The sequence below is a fragment of the Budorcas taxicolor genome, chromosome 14 (genome assembly GCF_023091745.1).
Source record: "Budorcas taxicolor isolate Tak-1 chromosome 14, Takin1.1, whole genome shotgun sequence".
Taxonomy (NCBI): Eukaryota; Metazoa; Chordata; class Mammalia; order Artiodactyla; family Bovidae; genus Budorcas; species Budorcas taxicolor.
This window is the reverse complement of record NC_068923.1, coordinates 60,466,206-60,486,270: the sequence shown is the minus strand read 5'-3', so window position 1 is coordinate 60,486,270 and position 20,065 is coordinate 60,466,206. Positions and strand designations below refer to the sequence as shown.

General features: G+C 40.3%; 1 protein-coding gene across 1 annotated transcript in view; it reads left to right on the top strand.

The window, feature by feature from the left end:
- The window catches only part of SLC30A8 (solute carrier family 30 member 8), a 41,023-nt gene that overhangs the window by 1,024 nt on the left and 19,934 nt on the right, over positions 1-20,065 (top strand). Inside the window, exon 2 of the mRNA XM_052651945.1 lies at positions 9,117-9,316. Coding sequence (XP_052507905.1) covers positions 9,117-9,316 — 200 coding nt within the window. The remainder of the gene's footprint in view (positions 1-9,116; positions 9,317-20,065) is intronic.

Genomic DNA, 20,065 nt, shown 5'->3' with positions numbered 1-20,065 from the left:
TACATAGATAAATGAATGATAATCTGAAAAAAATTAATGTTAGGAGTGGAATTTAAGAGAATACATACCCATAATAGTATGTTTAATGTTTCTGTGCATTTCATGAAGCCAGATTAATATTCCAAAGAGTAGTGGCATTGTGTTTGATAGCATCAAATATTCGAGCAACTGCAAAGGGACTTTTCCTTAGGATATTTATAACTTTGCTCAAAAAATATACAACAAAGAATCTAGCACATTATCTCATATTGTAAGAATTATTTTTCTTGGAAAATAATATTAGATGTGATTTATTGAGATCATAAACAATAAAGCCTCATGTTAGGTCAGCAGAAATTTTGAACAACAAATTGTTAACACTATGGACACTATTAATAGAGCATCTCTACATGATGGAATTAATAGTATTTCCCTTCTCATTAAAATAGACCATTTAGCTCTCTGTGATGCAAATAAAACAACGGTTTATGGTTATAGGGTCTCATTTACTTCATATACGGGTACAGTTTTCAGGATACAGTGATGATAAAAACTGTCAAGCTCATTTTTACTTTCTTTTCAAATAGAAACAATAGAACCTATAGGACTTCTTGTTTTCACCGCCAAGGAAAGTTTTAGCTGAGGTAGTATCAGTCCTCTAAGGGAAAGACGTGTAGCTCTATTCTTATGGCCTGATTCTCTCAAGGTTAGAGCCTGGTGGGGGAACTAAGCCAAGCCACGTGGGTGCTGCCAAAAGCAAACAAAAAAAAAACCCCAAAAAACCCCACTTGAACCTACATAACATTATTTATCCTAACCCCTCATTTTGCCACATAGGAAAGGGAATTCCAAGGAGAATAAATACCATTCTTAAGGCTGGATGTCTCATTATAGCAGAGTTGGGATGTGGACTCACACCTCCTGTTTGTAAATTCTGTTCCCCTCCCCTCCCACTCTCCTGCAGACGCACTAAACACAAAGCAATAAAGTACTGATGTACTGATATTTGCTATAACATGAATAAACCTTGAAAGCATTATGCTAAATGAGAGAAGCCCATCACAAAAACTACATAATGTATGATTCTGTTTATAGAAAATATCCAGAATGGCAATTTTATAAAGACAGAAAGTAGACTAGTGGTTTCTTGAGGTAGTACTGTGTGTGAGAAGATTGGGGATTTGCTGGGTATGGAATTTCTTTTTGGGGTGATGAAAATGTTCTAAATTAGATTGTGGTGATGGTTGTTTGAGTGTGTGTTAGTCGCTCAGTCTAGTCTGACTTTTGCATGGATTGTAGACTGTCAGTCTTCTCTGTCCATGGGATTCTCCAGACAAGAATACTGGGGTGGGTGCCATTCCCTTCTCCAGGGGAACTTCCCAACCCAGGGATCGGATCAAACCCGGGTCTCCTGCATTGCAGGCAGATTTTTTCATCATCTGAACCACCAGGGAAGCTCTATTTGGATATCAGATTAGTTGCTCAGTCATGTCCAGCTCTTTGTGACCCCATGGTCTGTAGCCTGCCAGGCTCCTCTGTCCATGGGGATTCTCTAGGCAAGAATACTGGAGTGGGCAGCCATTCCCTTCTCCAGGGGATCTTCCCAAGCCAGGGATCAAGACCAGATCTTCTGCATTGCAGGTGGATTCTTTACCGTCTGAGCCACCAGGGAAGCCCAAGAATACTGGAGCAGGCAGCCTATCCTTTCACCAGAGGATCTTCCCATCCCAGGAATCCAACTGGCATCTCCTGCATTGCAGGCAGATTCTTTACTAACTGAGCCACCAGGGAAGCAGCCTGTTTGGATATAAATATATATAAGGTTTCAGTGAGATGGGTGGAAAATTGTTTTGAGTGACTGTATTACTTATTTAAAACTAAACTTTGAAAACCAGTCACTCTCAATAGCTTGACGTGCTTAATTAAAATACACTTACATCTATAGTCTCTCAACTTTCCCATATACCACTCTTTTTAACCTTTCCTCTCTCAGTCCTCTTTCCTCTCCCACTGCCCATGATACCACGCTGCCTCTGTTACTGTCAGCTGGTTTGCCATGTCCCCGCTCTGCTAGGACAAAAAGCTTCTAAGATGAGGAGCTTTGTTTGTATCAAGGACATGGCATCTTTAGCACCTTTGATGGGGCAGATGTATAGTAGACATGTAATACATTTGTTGAATGGATGAATACATGAAGTGGTGGATATGCCATGGTGGGACGTAAGCTTTTATTTCCTCTCCCAACAGGACTAGTGATTTGAGGTTCTTGGGAAAAGTAATGTTAGGGTACAAAAACAAAGTGATTTTATGTGGTCAACGTATAAATAAGAAGTTAAAAAATTATCTTATTGGCCAAAAATGTTGAAAAATCTATTTGGCCAGCCCGATATTACCAGTTCCACTTCAAATGTATAGAAATAGAAACGTTTAACCTCAAAGACCAAATGAAAATAAGACACAAATTAAAAAAATGATTCTCCAAAGTCACAAAATAAAGCTCCACTCTTTAATTCCTTTTTAAAGGGATGAACTCAAAGTTCTAGGCTACTCATGTCAAATTTTCTAATATTTCATTATTTTTCTTCTCTGTTTCTACCTCCCCCCCCTCCTGCCTACCTTTTTTTTTTTTCCTCTTTGATACTACAGTAAATTTCTTTGCTCTACTCTATTGCTCCTGCTCTTCAAAGCCTCAGCCATATTTGAATGGGTGGGAATTCTGGTGATTTACTCCTTGACAGATTCACATTTCATTTTTTTATATATTCTAGCATTTGCTTTCTAGAACCTATGTTTTAAAATTCTTAGAATTTGCATCACTTTCAGATTGAGGGCCTGTCCTACGTCTAGAGATAGATCACTTTGGTCTTATGAGATGATGAGGAATATATTTTAACTTCGGTTTTTAACTTCTTTTGGAATTGTAGATCCTTTGAGGAGTTCAGTGAAGATGGTGGGCTCCAGCCTTTCCCCGTAAAACACACACACAGTTGGATATAGTATGAACACACTGCTTCCAATTTCAGTACCACTTTTGGATTTCTGGCTTAGTGCTTCAAGAAACAATCTCAGCTCCTGTCCTAATCTAGGACAAGGTAGCCGTATTAAAAGTAAAAACTGGCCAGGTTTTGTGCACTTTTCCTCTGTGGCATTGCACACAGGCTGTGCCTCTGGTAGGGGTCCTGTCATGCTCTGCCTTCAAAACTGATCCAAGGTAAGTTCACTCACCACCTGGTTTTCTCTGCCTACAAGGTTATGAAAAACAGAAAATACAGCGAAGTAAACCAGTGGTCATGTGAACAATGCCAGAACATTCGGTGACCCTGTCCCCCTCACACTGCCTTCTCAGCACAAAGGAAAAGGAAACCACCATGCTCTCCTGTTAGTTCTTTGGCTCCTCTGAGTCAATGACCATTGGTGACTAACAGTACTATGCTACATGGCTGCTAATTATCAGCATGTATCACATTACAAAGGTGAAAATCTATAGATATAGGAACCATATGTGTCTTTTGCCAAAGGGTTCTTATTCCAATTAGATTACTTAGAATTCTTCAAAATCCTGAGTGTTATTAACATCACCAGCAAAAACATTCTGAAGTCATTTGTCAACATACATGAGATTCCTTAAAAATGTAGATGTCCTTTAACCAAGTAATTCCCCTTTCAGGATTACATTTTGAGGAAATAACAATATATTGAGTAAAGATTAAATATAAGGATATGAATCACAGCATAGCTTATACAAGCAAATAATTGGAAGAGTCAGTTATTCAATTTTAGGAAATATTGTGACATATCTATACTAAATATAATGTTCTTTTTATTGAACTAATGATGTAGAATATTTAATAAATTGAGAAAATGTTAATAATATATACAGCTAAAAATCAGGTCCCAAAACTGTATCTTTGGTGGAATTCCCAGCCCACCTCCACTGAGTTGCAGTCATGTGATCTGGGTAGAGTTTACCCCACTCTCAGCTCTAGGAGTCAGTGTGGTTGTGTTTAGCCAGTCTTCTGGCTGTAACAAGGTCTAAGCCAATTAGCCCATCCATATTCCTCTGGCTTTAAAGGCTGGCCAAATCAGCATGCAACTCAGGACTCCTGTTTAGCAGTTGGGAGAATGAACACTCTTTCTCCCTGTATAATAAAATACAAGTACACAGTCCTGATTACCTTGGGCAACTATTCCACTTTATGATAAAAATAAAGCCTGCGGTAAAAGAGTAGTAGAGAACTGCAGAGCAATGGCTCTGGAGCTTTGATAAATCAGGCCTGCTGCCTCTAGATGTTTTCAGCTGCAAAACCAATAATTCCCAGGTACTGACCTACCTAGCATGAGCTTTGTTTTCTGTACTTGCAATGAAAAATGTTCTAATTAATATGGACTCTAAGAAAAAAGTGAATCACAACAAATTCTGAAAAATTCTTAAAGAGATGGGAATACCAGACTACTTTATTTGTCTCCTGAGAAACAGGAAGTTAGACTATTAACTATTTAACAGGAAGTTAAATAGTTAGAAGATGCTTCTAACTATTGCTATAGTCAGAACTAGACATGAAACAACTGACTGGTTCAAAATTGGGAAAGGAGTACGTCAAGGCTGTATACTGTCATCCTGCTTATTTAACTTGTATGCAGAGTACATCATACGAAATGCCAGGCTGGATGAATCACAAGTTGAAATCAACACTTCTAGGAGAAATATCAACAACCTCAAGATATGCAGATATTATCACTCTAATGGCAGAAAGTGAAGAGGAACTAAAGAGCCTCTTAATAAAGGTGAAAGAAGAGAGTGAAAACGCTGGCTTGAAACTCAACAGTCAAAAAACTAAGATTATGGCATCCAGTCCCATCACTGCATGGAAAATAGAAGGGGAATAAGTGGAAACAGTGACAGATTTATTTTCTTGGGCTCTAAAATCACTGTGGATGGTGACTACAGCCATGAAATTAGAAGGCACTTGCTCTTTGGAAGAAGAGCTGTGAGGAATCTAGACATCATATTAAAAAGCAGAGACATCATTTTGCCAACAAAGGTCTGTATAGTCAAAGAAAGTGAAAGTGTGAGTCTCCCAGTTATGTCTGAATCTTCGCAACCCCATGGACTATAGCCTGCCAGGCTCCTCTTTCCATTGAGTCATCCAGGCAAGAATACTGGAGTGGGCTGCCATTTCCTTCTCCAGAGGATCTTTCCGAACTAGGGATCGAACCTGGGTCTCCTGCATTGTAGGCAGATTCGTTACCATCTGAGCCACCAGGGAAGCCCTAGCGGGCTTAGTCAGTGCTATGGTTTTCCCAATAGTCATGTACGGATGTGAGAGTTGGACCATAAAGAGGCTGAGTGCTGAAGAATTGATGCTTTCAAATTGTGGTGCTGGAGAAGACTCTTCAGAGGTCCCTTGAGAGGCTGCAAGATCAAACCAGTCAATCTTAAAGGAAATCAACCCTGAATATTCACTGGAAAGACTGGTACTGAAGCTGAAGCTCCAATACTTTGGTCACCTGATCTGAAGAGCTGACTCACTGGAAAAGACCCTGATGCTGGGAAAGACTGAAGGCAAAAGAAGAAGGGTGTGGCAGAGGATGAGATGGTTAGATAGTACCACCGACTCAATGGACATGAATTTGAGCAAACTCCAGGAGATGGTGGAGGACAGAGGAGCCTGGTGTGCTACAGTCCATGGGGTCACAAAGTGTTGGACACGACTTAGTGAGAAAACAACAGCAACAACTAGGTAAAAAAAGTGCATTTATGTATTGCAAAGCTAAACAAAAACTATCAGTAATATTTGTCTCTTGGAAGTATGTTTATTAGTGATTTTCCCCTCTGTTTTGTACCTTTTTGTAATTCCAGTTTTTCTAGAATGAATATGTAGAATGCTCAAACTACCACACAATTGCACTCATCTCACACGCTAGTAAAGTAATGCTCAAAATTCTCCAAGCCAGGCTTCAGCAATACGTGAACCGTGAACTTCCAGATGTTCAAGCTGGTTTTAGAAAAGGCAGAGGAACCAAAGATCAAATTGCCAACATCCGCTGGATCATCAAAAAAGCAAGAGAGTTCCAGAAAAACATCTATTTTTGCTTTATTGACTATGCCAAAGCCTTTAACTGTGTGGATCACAAGAAACTGTGGAAAATTCTGAAAGAGATGGGAATACCAGACCACCTGACCTGCCTCTTGAGAAATCTATATGCAGGTCAGGAAGCAACAGTTAGAACTAGACATGGAACAACAGACTGGTTCCAAATAGGAAAAGGAGTACGTCAAGACTGTATATTGTCACCCTGCTTATTTAACTTCTATGCAGAGTCCATCATGAGAAACGCTGGGCTAGAAGAAGCACAAGCTGGAATCAAGATTGCCGGGAGAAATAGCAATAACCTCAGATATGCAGATGACACCACCCTTATGGCAGAAAGTGAAGAGGAACTAAAAAGCCTCTTGATGAAAGTGAAAGAGGAGAGTGAAAAAGTTGGCTTAAAGCTCAACATTCAGAAAACGAAAATCATGGCATCTGGTCCCATCACTTCATGGGAAATAGCCGGGGAAACAGTGGAAACAGTGTCAGACTTTATTTTTTGGGCTCCAAAATCACTGCAGATGGTGATTGCAGCCAAGAAATTAAAAGACGCTTACTTCTTGGAAGAAAAGCTATGACCAACCTAGATAGCATATTCAAAAGCAGAGACATTACTTTGCCAACAAATGTCTGTCTACTGAAGGCTACGGTTTTTCCATTGGTCATGTATGGATGTGAGAGTTGGACCGTGAAGAAAGCTGAGTGCTGAAGAATTGATGCTTTTGAACTGTGGTGTTGGAGAAGACTCTTGAGAGTCCCTTGGACTGCAAGGAGATCCAACCAGTCCATTCTAATGGAGATCAGTCCTGGATGTTCTTTGGAAGGAATGATGCTAAAGCTGAAACTCCAATACTTCGGCCACTTCATGCGAAGAGTTGACTCATTGGAAAAGACTCTGATGCTGGGAGAGATTGGGGGCAGGAGGAGAAGGGGACAACCAAGGATGAGATGGCTGGATGGCATCACTGACTCTATGGACATGAGCTTGAGTGAACTCTGGGGGTTTGTGATAGACAGGGAGGCCTGGTGTGCTGCAGTTCATAGGGTCGCAAGAGTGGGACATGACTGAATGATTGAACCGAACTGAACTGAACTGAGAATTATAAATATCATTTAAGCCAAAACCATCAGATCTTTTTCTGGATGGTGATAAGACCAATGAAGTAACTCTTCAAGTGGAGGAAAATAATTTATTTCTATCTTTGTGCCTTTAAAAGCCATGAATGCAAGTTCTTCTAAGATTCTTATTAATGTCTTCTAATAAGTTTAGTAAAACCATAAGCCTGAGTAGTTTGAGATCACTGTGGAGGTAAACTTTGGTTTCAAGCATGGGCAGGGTGAAAACAAGACTGAGCTTGGAGTCCCAGCTCTGCCATTTCCCAGCTATCTGACCTCAGGAAATTGTTAAAGTCTCTGAATCTCAATTACTTCCATAAGAAACTGTGTTGTTTGTTGTTTAGCTGTTCAGTTGTGTCTGATCTTTTGTGACCCGCATAGACTGTAACCGACAGGCTCCTCTCTGTGGCACTGGATTAATGTCATCTACAATCCTTGCATCTGTGAAATTCTATATTTCTATAAATGGCTCCATATTTCTATGAATTCTTTATACTTGAACAGAACAAAAATGCACTGCCTCTTTTGGGAAGTACAAGTAGGTTTAAGTCTCATTGGGCTTCCCTAGTGGCTCAGTGGTAAAGAATCTGCTTGTCAAATGCAGGAGATGTGAGTTTGATACCTGGGTTAGGGTTAGGGTTAGGGATGGGAAGATCCCCTGGAGAAGGAAATGGAAAACCACTCCAGTATTCTTGCCTGGGAAATCCCATGGAGAGAGGAGCCTGGTGGGCTACAGTACATGGGGTTGAAAAGGAGTCTGACATGACTTAGCTGCTAAAGAACAACAACAAACTCTCATTACAACTTTGATAGATGGGTAGAGATTTCTACAAAGCTGTGTTAAGGGTCCGTATGGACTCAGCAGGGAAAAGTGCTATAACCTATTAACAATGTGACTGTTGGGAAGAAAGACAGCGATGGCATGCCACAGTGAGTATTTCCATCACCAGGCTGGCTCATACACACATTCCTCATTAATAATAATAATAATCTCATCACTGCCCCTTTCTAAATTTATAGCAGTGCCCAAAATCTTTTCAGTGAAGTAGCTGGGAAGGAAATGAATCAAAATGTATTTGCTTCCTTTCTCCTTTTTTCTGATCTCTTTTAAAAAATGAATTTATCTTTGGCTGCACTGGGTCTTCCTTGCTGCGTGCAAGCTTTCTCTAGTTGCAGCGACCGGGGGCTACCCTTTGTTGCAGGTGTGTAGGCTTTTTAAATTTTTCTTCATTGTGTGGCTTCTATTGTTGCAGTGGGTTCTCTTGTTGCAGAGCATGGGCTTTAGGGTGCTTGGGCTCAGTAGTTGTGGCTCGCAAGTTTAGATGCCCCACTGCATGTGGAATTTTTCTGGACCAGGGATTAAATCTGTGTGCCCTGCATTGTTAGGCAGATGCTCAGCCACTGGACCACCAGGCAAGTCCCTCCTTTGCTATCTCTTAATTAGAGCTGTGCGTGTGTGTGCGTGCTTAGTCGCTTCAGTCGTGCCTGCCTCTTTGTGACCCTAGGGACTGTAGCCCACCAGGCTCCACTGTCCATAGGATTCTCCAGGCAAGAATACTGGAGTGGGTTGCCATGCCCTCCTCCAGGGGATCTTCCTGAGTCGGGGATCGAACTTGGTCTGCCTGCGTTTCCTACATTGCAAACAGATTCTTTTACCCACTGAGTCACCTGGGAAGCCCTAATCAGGGGCAGTATAGGCTAAATATGAGTTTGCTTATATAAAAACAAAATTTTCTTGAAACGGAATTCAGAAGAGAATCTCTAGCTTGTTCCTTACACTGGATGTTTCATCTGGAAGGAGCTGTGAATTCTAAGTTCCGAGCTAGTCAGCAAATGTCCTCATAGCTGTTCTGAGAATGGGTAGGGCTGTCAGTGAGAAGTCTGTTTGCAACCATGTTCACTTCTTGCTTCTGTCAAACTCCTCCACAGCGTGGAACTCCAGCAGAAACCCTTGAATAAAGATCAGTGTCCTGGAGAAAAGCCAGAGGAGCTGGAGTCAGGAGTCATCCATCACTGCCACCATAACTGCAAGGCCACAGAGGACAGTGCGCAGGAGCAAATCTGTGCCAAGTGGAAGCTCTGCGCTGCTTCAGGAATATGCTTAGTTTTCATGATTGCAGAGGTCGTAGGTGAGTATTCCTCAAAACGTCCCAGATTAAACAAGCAAACAAACGAAACCCCTGCGTCATTACAGGAGGGTTGTCTAAAGTGCTTCTTTTAAAAAGAGACTGCATATTTTCTGTACACTTAAAGTAACAATACGCTCATTGTAGTTAAGTTGGAAAATAGAAGGAAGAAAAATAATATTCGTCAAAATCCTACAATTGAATGATAATCTCCAATAACATTATGGGGTATTTTTGTACAGTATATTTTCTATTCATAGCTCACAACTTTTTAAAATATAACTGAGAGCATGCTGAATGCTTTTTTGCCATGTCATCAAATACTCTTCAAAAAACATTTCTATGCCTGAACAATATTCTATAATATGCTCTTGTGATTTTCATAACCATCTCTCGATTGTCAGAAATTTAGAGAGTTTTTTTTTCCTGCTTATGGACAATGATGCAGTGAAAAATCTTGAATAAAACTCTGCCTGCTTTTCTGGTTTATCCCTTCAAAGAGATTCCTGAAAGTGGAAATTGTTGGTTGAAGAATATGAATATTTTTATTACTTCTTTGTGCACATTGTCAAACTGCTATCTAGAAAGCTTGAAACAATTCCTGAGTCTGCCACCTTTGCAGAATGACTCTCTCCAAATCATTACTAGAATTTATTTCAATCTTTCAAAAATCTTTGCTAATGTATAGATGAATATGCTTTATTTTAATATGCATTCCTTGAATTATAACCTGGCTTCCCTGGTGCCTCAGAGGTTAAAGCGTCTGCCTCTTATGTGGGAGACCTGGGTTCGATCCCTAGGTCAGGAAGATCCCCTGGAGAAGGAAATGGCAACCCACTCCAGTATTCTTGCCTGGAGAATCCCATGGATGGAGGAGTCTGGTGGGCTACAGTCCACGGGGTTGCAAAGAGTTGGACACGACTGAGCGACTTAACTTTCAACTAACTTAACTTTCAACTTTCTTTCCTTTAATTGTTACTGTTAATATTATTTGCATGTTTATTAGTGATCTCTATTTCCCTAAGCTAATGTATTAGTGATCTGTATTTTGTCAGATAATTTGTAATTCTCTATATTGATCTCTGGGAGCTCTTTATATATTAGGATATTAAACTTCTATTACATTCATTATAAGCACTATTCTAATTTGTCATTTACTTTTTAAAAATTTTGGTATAATTTTTGGTTTGACTTAGAGAAGTTTCAAATTTTATATAGGTAATTCTATCAAACATTTCATTTTGAACTGATTTATTTTATTATAGTAGTCTTCCACTATTTTAGTGTTTAGACAGAGGAGCCTGGTAGGGTGCAGTCCATGGGGTTGCTAGGAGTCGGACACGACTGAGCAACTTCACTTTCACTTTTCACTTTAATGCCTTGGAGAAGGAAATGGCACCCCACTCCAGTGTTCTTGCCTGGAGAATCCCAGGGACGGTGGAGCCTGGTGGGCTGCTGTCTATGGGGTCGCACAGAGTCGGACACGACTGAAGCGACTTAGCAGCAGCAGCAGCAAGCCTTTCCTATCTACTGAGAAAATAAATATCACTGTGTTGTTCAATTATTCACATTTAATTTTAAATCAATATGAAATTATATATGCTCTCAGGATTGAAAATTCCCTTTCTAACGAGCTAACAAAGATTTCAGCATCATTTATGGAATAGTTCATTATTTCCTCCATTGATTTTTCTCCATGTTATTATTTTCTTTTTTTAAAATTTATTGTTAATTGGAGGATAATTGCTGCACAATGTGTTGGTTTCTGCTGTACAGCAACGTGAAGCAGCCATAAGTAGACATATATCACCTCCCTCTTGAACTTAATAGAGTTAGGTTCTGAGGTGTTTTATTGACCTGTGTTGCTGATCTGTTGGCAGTTAACATATTAATGTAGATTTACATGTTGTAATGTCTGTTGTTCTTCCCTCATTATCCTTTAATAGAAAAAAATATATAAAGCTCTTCATTCCTGTTTATTATTCTAATTGAACATGAAAATAATTTTGTTCAGCTTCCTTCAAAATTTAATCATGATGTCATTGTATATGAATTAATTTGGGAACACAAATCTTAACATACTCAGTTTTTCCTTCTGGGAATATGGTATGTTCCCCCATTTACCCCAATACTCTCCATCTCTCTTCAAGGTTCTGTGGCTTTAGTTTGCTTGTTTAAAGACATGGACAATCTATTTCTTGCTAGGTTTATAGTAGTTTTGTGTGTTTGGTTTATTCTTTCCAGAGGCGAGTGGGGTCTCCCTTTTCTCACATGCTGCTTCGTAGATCGTTACGTATTGTATTTTGGACAGTTTTCATTTTGTATATTCACTTTGAATTCAATAATGTATTTGAACTATTGCCATTCTAAATGTATCTCAGTTAATTTTCCTTGTTCCTGTCATCCCTCCTCCCCATCCCAAGAGATAACCCTTTTTCGTGCAAAAATGTTCATTTCTCCTTGCTTTCAATAGTTATTTCTCTTCTGTATGTTTCACATTTTTATCATGTTAAATAATATGTTAAATTTACTCATATGTTCAACTATTTAACTGTTAAGTGAAATATTTCCTGAGGGGTTAAGTATTTTTATTATGTTAACAAAGTTTTCTTGTCCTCCTAGTTTTTAAATGGTTAACAAATAATCAAGGATGAGTATTGCCTTTTATCAAAAACCTTTTAAGTTCTTTCTGTTTTAAAATGTTTGGCCTATTGTCAATGTGCATTGTATTAAGAGATCACCATGCATTTCTGACATTATGCTGAAAACAGCTAATATTTATTTATGCTTACTATGTGCTGGGAGCTGCGATGAGTGCTTTCCATGAATTACCTTACTTAACCTTGATGACATTCCTGAGAGATAGGTCCTATTATAAATTGCAGTTTATAGACCATACATCTGAAGCACAAAGAGTAAAATATTGACTTTTGTAACACCTATCAGTGGCAGGCAGTTTGAATTCCAGAGCTTATGTTCTTAGGCTCCCATATGGTGCCTCTGAGCTTGACTTGGTGGGTCATCCTTTCAATGCATTGCTCAGTCTGAGTCACTGATATTTTTGTTAGGATTTTTATACCTTTTTTCATCATTGAAATTTAACTATAGCTTTCTGTTTGGAACTACTTTTCTAGGTTTTTGAATCTGAATTATGCATATTGAAATGAAAAATTTATTTTCAATAATTTCCTTTTTATATAAAAAAGCTAAAAGTTTATATGGCATTGAAATTGTTCTTTCTTTTTTAAGAACTCCCTGATAAATTTTCTAACTTCAGAGACATTCTTGGATATAATCTTTTGATATATTTTAGCTTCTTTCTCATTCACGGACATATTAAAAATTTCTACTTCTTGAGTAAATTTTGGTTATTTATAAATCTCTAAATTGATTCATCTCAGAAATTGTAATATTTATTATCATACAATGGAACATGATAGTCTCATATTGGTATTCTCTTTAATCCAGTTCCTTTCTCATTTTAATACTGTCTATATTTTTACTTCCTTTCCTTAATTTTAACTTCAGTTCATTTCAGTTGCTCAGTCGTGTCTGACTCTTTGCCAACTCATGAATCACAGCATGCCAGGCCTCCCTGTCTATCACAAACCCCTACAGTTCACTCAAACTCATGTCCATCGAGTCAGTGATGCCATCCAGCCATCTCATCCTGTGTCATCCCCTTCTCCTCCTGCCCCCAATCCCTCCCAGCATCAGAGTCTTTTCCAGCGAGTCAACTCTTGGCATGAGGTGGCCAAAGTACTGGAGTTTCAGCTTTAGCATCATTCCTTCCAAAGAACACCCAGGGCTGATCTCCTTTAGGATGGACTGGTTGGATCTCCTTGCATTCCAAGGGACTCTCAAGAGTCTTCTCCAACACCACAGTTCAAAAGCATCAATTCTTCAGTACTCAGCTTTCTTCACAGTCCAACTCTCATATCCATACATGACCACAGGAAAAACCATAGCCTTGACTAGACGGACCTTTTTTTCGCAAAGTAATGTCTCTGCTTTTGAATATGCTATCTAGGTTGGACATAACTTTCCTTCCAAGGAGTAAGCGTCTTTTAATTTTATGGCTTCAATCACCATCTGCAGTGATTTTGGAACCCCCAAAATAAAGTCTGACACTGTTTCCACTGTTTCCCCGTCTATTTCCCATGAAGTGATGGGACCAGATGCCATGATCTTCGTTTTCTGAATGTTGAGCTTTAAGCCAACTTTTTCCCTCTCCTCTTTCACTTTCATCAAGACGCTTTTTAGTTTTCTTCACTTTCTGCCGTAAGGGTGGTGTCATCTGCATATCTGATTATTGATATTTCTCCCGGCAATCTTGATTCCAGCTTGTGCTTCTTCCAGCCCAGTGTTTCTCATGATGTACTCTGCATAAAAGTTAAATAAGCAGGGTGACAATATACAGCCTTGACGTACTCCTTTTCCTATTTGGAACCAGTCTGTTGTTCCATGTCCAGTTCTAACTGTTGCTTCCTGACCTGCATATAGTAAGTGTCTATTTATTTTATTGGTAAATATTTTTATTGAATATATTATTTTAATTTTCCTTCTGGTTTCTAATTCACAATCCTTGGCTTTAAAAATATTGTTAGTTCCTCTATGTTTCTTTTGTCAGAGCTTTAGTCTTATTGCATCTTTTAATATCTTAAGTTATATTCTTATTTAATATATTTGTATCCTTTTTTATTAATAACAAAGCTATGTATAGTTAACAATCTAAAGGTTTGGGTATGCTATATTATTTATAATTTTTTTACCAAAATAATTTAAAATAACATTATAAACCACCTATATAGTTTTTGCCATAAGCTACTAGTACTCTTGGGGCTTCTCTGGTGGGTTAGATGGTAAAGAATCTGCCTGCAGTGTGGGAGACCTGGGGTTGATCCCTGGATTTGATCCCTGGGTTGGCAAGATCCCCTGGAGAAGCAAATGGCTAATACCCACTTCAGAATTCTTGCCTGGAGAATTCCAGGGACAGAAGAGCCTGCAGGCTCCAGTCCAGGTAGTCACAGGAGTTAGACATGACTGAGCAACTGACAGTTTCATTTTTCAATACCCCTCTTACCACTATTACTTGTTACATTCTCTCACTGATATTTTGGCTTCATTTTCTCTTTATTACCCCAAATGGGTGCTAAATTAATAATAATCTAAGACTGAAGGAGATTTTGCTAAGCTATTTTTTTGTACTACAATAGCAAGCAATCAGAATTAATTTGTTTCTTCAAGCTATTGAGTCTTCTGAGCTATACACATAGACGTTCATAGCTTTTGAAAACTAGAAAACTTGAGGAGAGCTTGTTGTTGTTGTTCAGTCACCCAGTTGTGTCTAACTCTTTGCGACTCCATGGACTGCAGCATGCCATCCCCCGAAGTTTGCCCAAGTTTATGTCCATTGCATTGGTGATGCCATCCAGCCATCTCATCCTCTGACGTCCTCTTCTCCTTCTGCCCTCAATCTTTCCCAGCATCAGAGAAGAGAGCCTAGGCCCTTAATCAAATTCAAGATGAATCCAGAGTTGGTAAATAACCTTCTAGTCAAATTAAAAAAATTAATGCCATATAATCTCAAGAGCCAGGGTAAGTCTTTTGAATGAATGACTTAATAACTTGATAGAGCTGCCAAGAAGTTACTTTCAGCAGCTCCAATCTGGAAAGCTCCCTCTGGAAATCCACTGATATCTATACTAGAGAGGCATTCTTTTTTTATTAAGGAAATTCACGAGATTGTACATAATTTCCAGTTGCTTGTATAAGAGATCAACAAAATGGAAAATCTAAAAAACAGAATCCATTTGAAACATGATATGAAAAAGTGATATTCTGGAAATTCATAGCCTTACAGATAAAGTACTGGTCCCACCCTACCCCATACCATCTGAGCAACCAGGGAAGCCTGGCGTACCACAGTCCATGGGGTTGCAAAGAGTTGGACATGACTTGGCGACTGAACACACACACACACACCACCCCCATGTGAACACACCTCGCAGGATGCATAAACTGGCTTGTTTTCTCCACTAATTTCTTCTGTTGTTTTGCCCTGAAATCATGTGGATGTTGAGAACAGACACATAATCTCCCCGGGTGATGTCTAATTAATATTCTGGAATGAGATGGTCTCTTATTCACCAAACTCAGTTTCCTCTTTGTACCTCTCCATGCCCTGTCACTTTGTGTTTAAAATGACATATTTTTAGAGGGCAAATGAGAAGCTATCCACTTTGAGAAAGCAAATCAATCTCCTCCTTTCCTTCTCATTTCTAATAATTCGCCTATGAGTTCAAATCTGGCTTTAGAGTCAGAAGAAAGTGATGTTGTCAGTAAAGGAATTCAATGGCTACTGACAGAAAATCATTTGGAATTTGAAGTGTATTGATATTGAGCTAATTTTCCTAAAACATTGCTCTCTTCATGTTAATTCTGTCTTCAAAATTCTCCAGTGGCTCACCTTTGCCATTCAGTCCTTCACAACATTTTCCCCATCACAGCAAGCACAGGAAATTTTCCTGAGCACAGAGATAAACTGACAGGTATCCTTGCAGCAGAAAGAGGCTGACTCAGGGGCTTTCTCTGTGTTAAGCTCTACTTGGCTGCCCCAAGTGAAAAGAGATCAACACATTGGAAAACTCTGGCATCCTGGACAAAGTGAAAAATTCTACTTTGGCTTTCAAGTTATTCCACCATCTGGCTGCCAAACTATCACTCTTCTACTTTTACTACTTCCCTATATGACATTTCTTCTGTTTCTTCTATTTATTCATTCTATGCAAAATAATCATTGCACTTTAAGATCTCTGTAACCTTTGCTTATGCCTTTTGATTTATATGGAAAAGCCCCCTCATTCTCTCTACTCGTCAAAACCCTGACCATCATTCAAGACCCCAACTCACAGCTCACCGCCTTTCTAAAACCATTTTTGACCAAGTCAGAGAAAGCAAGTAGTGTTATCAGATGACTTTTGGGAATCTGGAAGGTCCTCCTGCAGGATGTGGGTCTGAAAAAGGCCTTGAAGGATGAGTAGGAATCAAAAGGTGGTAAAGAGGGAGATGAGAAGGGCCTTTCACATTCAGGGGCTTGCATGTGGCCCAGGAGATCATAAATATCAGCTTCACCTGGAAAGATTTTGAGTGGGTAGGTCAGCATCAGGACAAGCAAGTCAAGTGATTCTGATGTGTAGCTATAGTTGGGTGCCCCTGTTTGCAGTGGACTGGCATTACCTGTCCAATAAGGTTTTCTCATACTTATTGTCCTGGTGGCAGCTCTGGTCCTTCTGGCCCCAGCACTTCAAGTTCACAGGCACAGTGGGATGTGAGATGCCAAGCTGGATAAATCGGGGTCTCTGGGTCTTTATACAAGGAGATTTGGGGAAAAGCTCTTTCGTTCTCCTTTAAAATACTATGCTGAAATGATATAAACTCAGAGACCCACTTTTTTTTTTTTTTCTTGCTGAAGGGGAGAAAGTTTGCCTTCAGCAGAAAAATAAAAAGCAATAATCGGAGCCAGAGCAGAGCCCCAACAAGATTTTTTGAACCTTACGATTAGGCTGTACCTGATCCAATCCCACCCAGATTTATTCTGTTATTTGAGCCAATAAATGATCACTTTACTGTTTAAAGTAGTTTGCGTTGGGTGTTTATGACTTAACAACTGAGAGAACCGGAGGCAGTAGTACGGGGTACAACATGGTTAGTGGAGCATGAAACTAGAATGGTGGTTGAGGGTTCCAGAAGGCTGAATAGCCTGGCTGAGGAATCTGGATTTATTCTGTAGGCCTTGGGGAGTAACTGACATTTAAAACAGGAGAGAACAAGGTCATAGAGCTGTGTTTAGAGAAAGAACTGGCCACAGGGTACAGAGCAGAGAGGAAGAAGGAATTAAAGGAGGCCACAAGCATCAGTGTGTCCACTGTGAATGGGCCTCTGAACCTACTGAATTGGAATACTTTCTGATTGCTGAAAGGTCCTAATTGTAGAAAGGCCATTAAGCAGAGTTATACTGCATGTGTAAATATGCATCTGTATTTAAGAAGACAGACATACAGACATAGAGAACCCACAGAAGTAAGCTCAGTTCAGTTCAGTTCAGTTCAGTCGCTCAGTCGTGTCCGACTCTGCGACCCCATGAATCGCAGCATGCCAGGCCTCCCTGTCCATCACCAACTCCCAGAGTTCACTCAAACTCACGTCCATTGAGTCGTGATGCCATCCAGCCATCTCATCCTCTGTCGTCCCCTTCTTCTCCTGCCCCCAATCCCTCCCAGCATCAGAGTCTTTTCCAATGAGTCAACTCTTTGCATGGGGTGGCCAAACGCATGAGGTGGCCAAAGTAAGCTCAAGTATGGCCATTTCTGGAAGAAAATGAGAGTGGCCAGGAAAAGACATCCTGAGGTAGGACTGTTAAGAGTTAAGCAAGGATGGAGGAAGCACTAGCTTGCTGGACAGGAATACAGAGCTGGCATCAGGCTGGGGAAGATGGTAAGTATCTCAGAGGGAGAAAAAATTCTCTCTTAGTAAGAGAAAATTTACTGGGTGGTGTGACAACCACAAGCTTGATTAATAAGGGTACTTGTTTTGTACTAGAGCCAGAGTGTCTCAGTGGCTTAGGTTACTTATATTTTTTGAGGTTCCTGATACTAAAAATTTAAGAAAATGTGCCAAAGCAAACTGTGATGTGTTTGAAATACTTTAAAAATAATGACATCATGAATTTCTGACATGACATTAAACACAGCATAATAATGCTACTCATACAGTGAAGTTCCTCAGTTGTGTCCAACTCTTTGCGACCCCATGGACTGTAGCCTACCAGGCTTCTCCAGGCAAGAATACTGGAGTGGGTTACCATTTCCTTCTCCAGGGGATCTTCCCGATCCAGGGATCAAACCCGGGTCTCCCACATTGAAGGCAGGCACTTTAACCTCTGAGCCACCAGGGAAGTCAGTAACAAACAATTTTTAGATGAACAAACAATTGTCAGATGAACACTCAGTCCTGTCAGTATGTCTCTGCTCTTCATGAAAATCATCACGAGTGCTTGACATGAACTCTCAGATCTGAGGTGAATATGAGACCCAGACCCAACCTCTCCCCTGCTTGTCTAAGGTTGTCTCCACCCGCCAGGCCCTAGAAGAGTCTGTTTCCAGGACTCAGTCCTGAGCACCTCTCCTGCATTGCTCTCACTGTCTCGCTCCCTCCATTGTGTCAAGTACTCCAGGAATATGACTGTTGCTGCCCCGCTTCATGCCTATATTGCAATTCCCTTTGGCTATTCCTGCTGTGTCTTAATCTCCAGCTTCTCCCGGCTCCAAGTCATCCTCCCTATCACTGGCAAAGTTCTCCTGCTTAAATACAGACCTGAGCATGCCATAACCTTGCCTCAAAATCATAAAAAGATCCCTCTCTCCCACGGGATAACATTCAAGTCCTTTAGTGTGACGTGTGACACCTTACAAAGGGCCCAAGCCACCCTTCCTGTCTCGTTGTCCACTATTCCTCCAACACTCCACACTTGCTGTTGTTGTTCAGTTGCTAGGTCGTGTCTGACTCTTTGCGACCACATAGACTGCAGCATGCCTGGCTCCCCTGTCCTCCACTCTCTCCTGGAGTGTGCTCAAATTCATGTCCATTGAGTCAGTAATGCTATCCAACCATCTTATCCTCTGCCACCCGCTTCTCCCTTTGCCTTCAATCTTTCCCACCATCAGGGTCTTTTCCAATGAGTCAACTCTTTGCATCAGGTGGCCAAAGTACTGGAGCTTCAGTTTCAGCACCATCGTTCCAATGAATATTCAGGGTTGATTTCCTTTAAGATTGACTGGTTTGATCTCCTTGCAGTCTCTCAAGGGACCTCTCAAGAGTCTTCTCCTGGACAATTGGAAAGCATCAATTCTTCAGCACTTAGCCTTAATCATGGTCCAATTTTCACATCTGTACATGACTACTGGAAAAACCATAGCTTTGACCATACGGACCTTTGTCGGCAAAGGTTCACCCCTTTTACTTTTCAATGAAGGTGCCTCATTTCTCTCTGTTTTTGTTCCTGCTCTTATCTCTTCCTGAAAAACACTTCCTTTCTAGTTAATTCTTACTCATCCCTTCTGTGGAAAGTTCTTCAGGGTTCCCAGTGACAGTGGCTTTCTGATCCCTTTGCTCATGTCACCTGTCTTCTGGACAGTGAGCATCAAATGATGAGATCACTGCAGAGCGGGCCTGTGCTTCGTTTCACTTTATGTATCTTTGTACATCCTACCCCTGCACTGTGCACCATAAGGGCTCCATACATCCAGGCTGGATGATTCAATTAATTGTCAATAACATCCCTACGCTTTCAGAAGCAAATGCCAGGTCAGCCAAGATGACCTCTTAAAAACAATTTACTCCATAAGATTCAGCATGAAGGCCCACAGTTTTCTGGATTGTTCTTATAAGAACCTCAGATGGTTGTAAAATGGTTCTCAGTTCCTGGGTCTCCATACAAACATACTTCTTCCAAAGTAAGTTCTTTTTCTTTCCCAGGTGCCTCCTGACTCGGTTGAATCTGTACAAGAACTCCTATAAGATGTCATTTCCTTGACTGAAGCTACGATTTTAGCCCAGCATACAGAATCATCACCATCATTCATTGCTAAGACTGTGGCATGGTGCTTATCTGCATGTAGTCATTCCTCTGGGAAGCAATAATGCATTATTAACACAGCTTTATTATCAGGCCCAAGTTTGGCAGACAGAGCA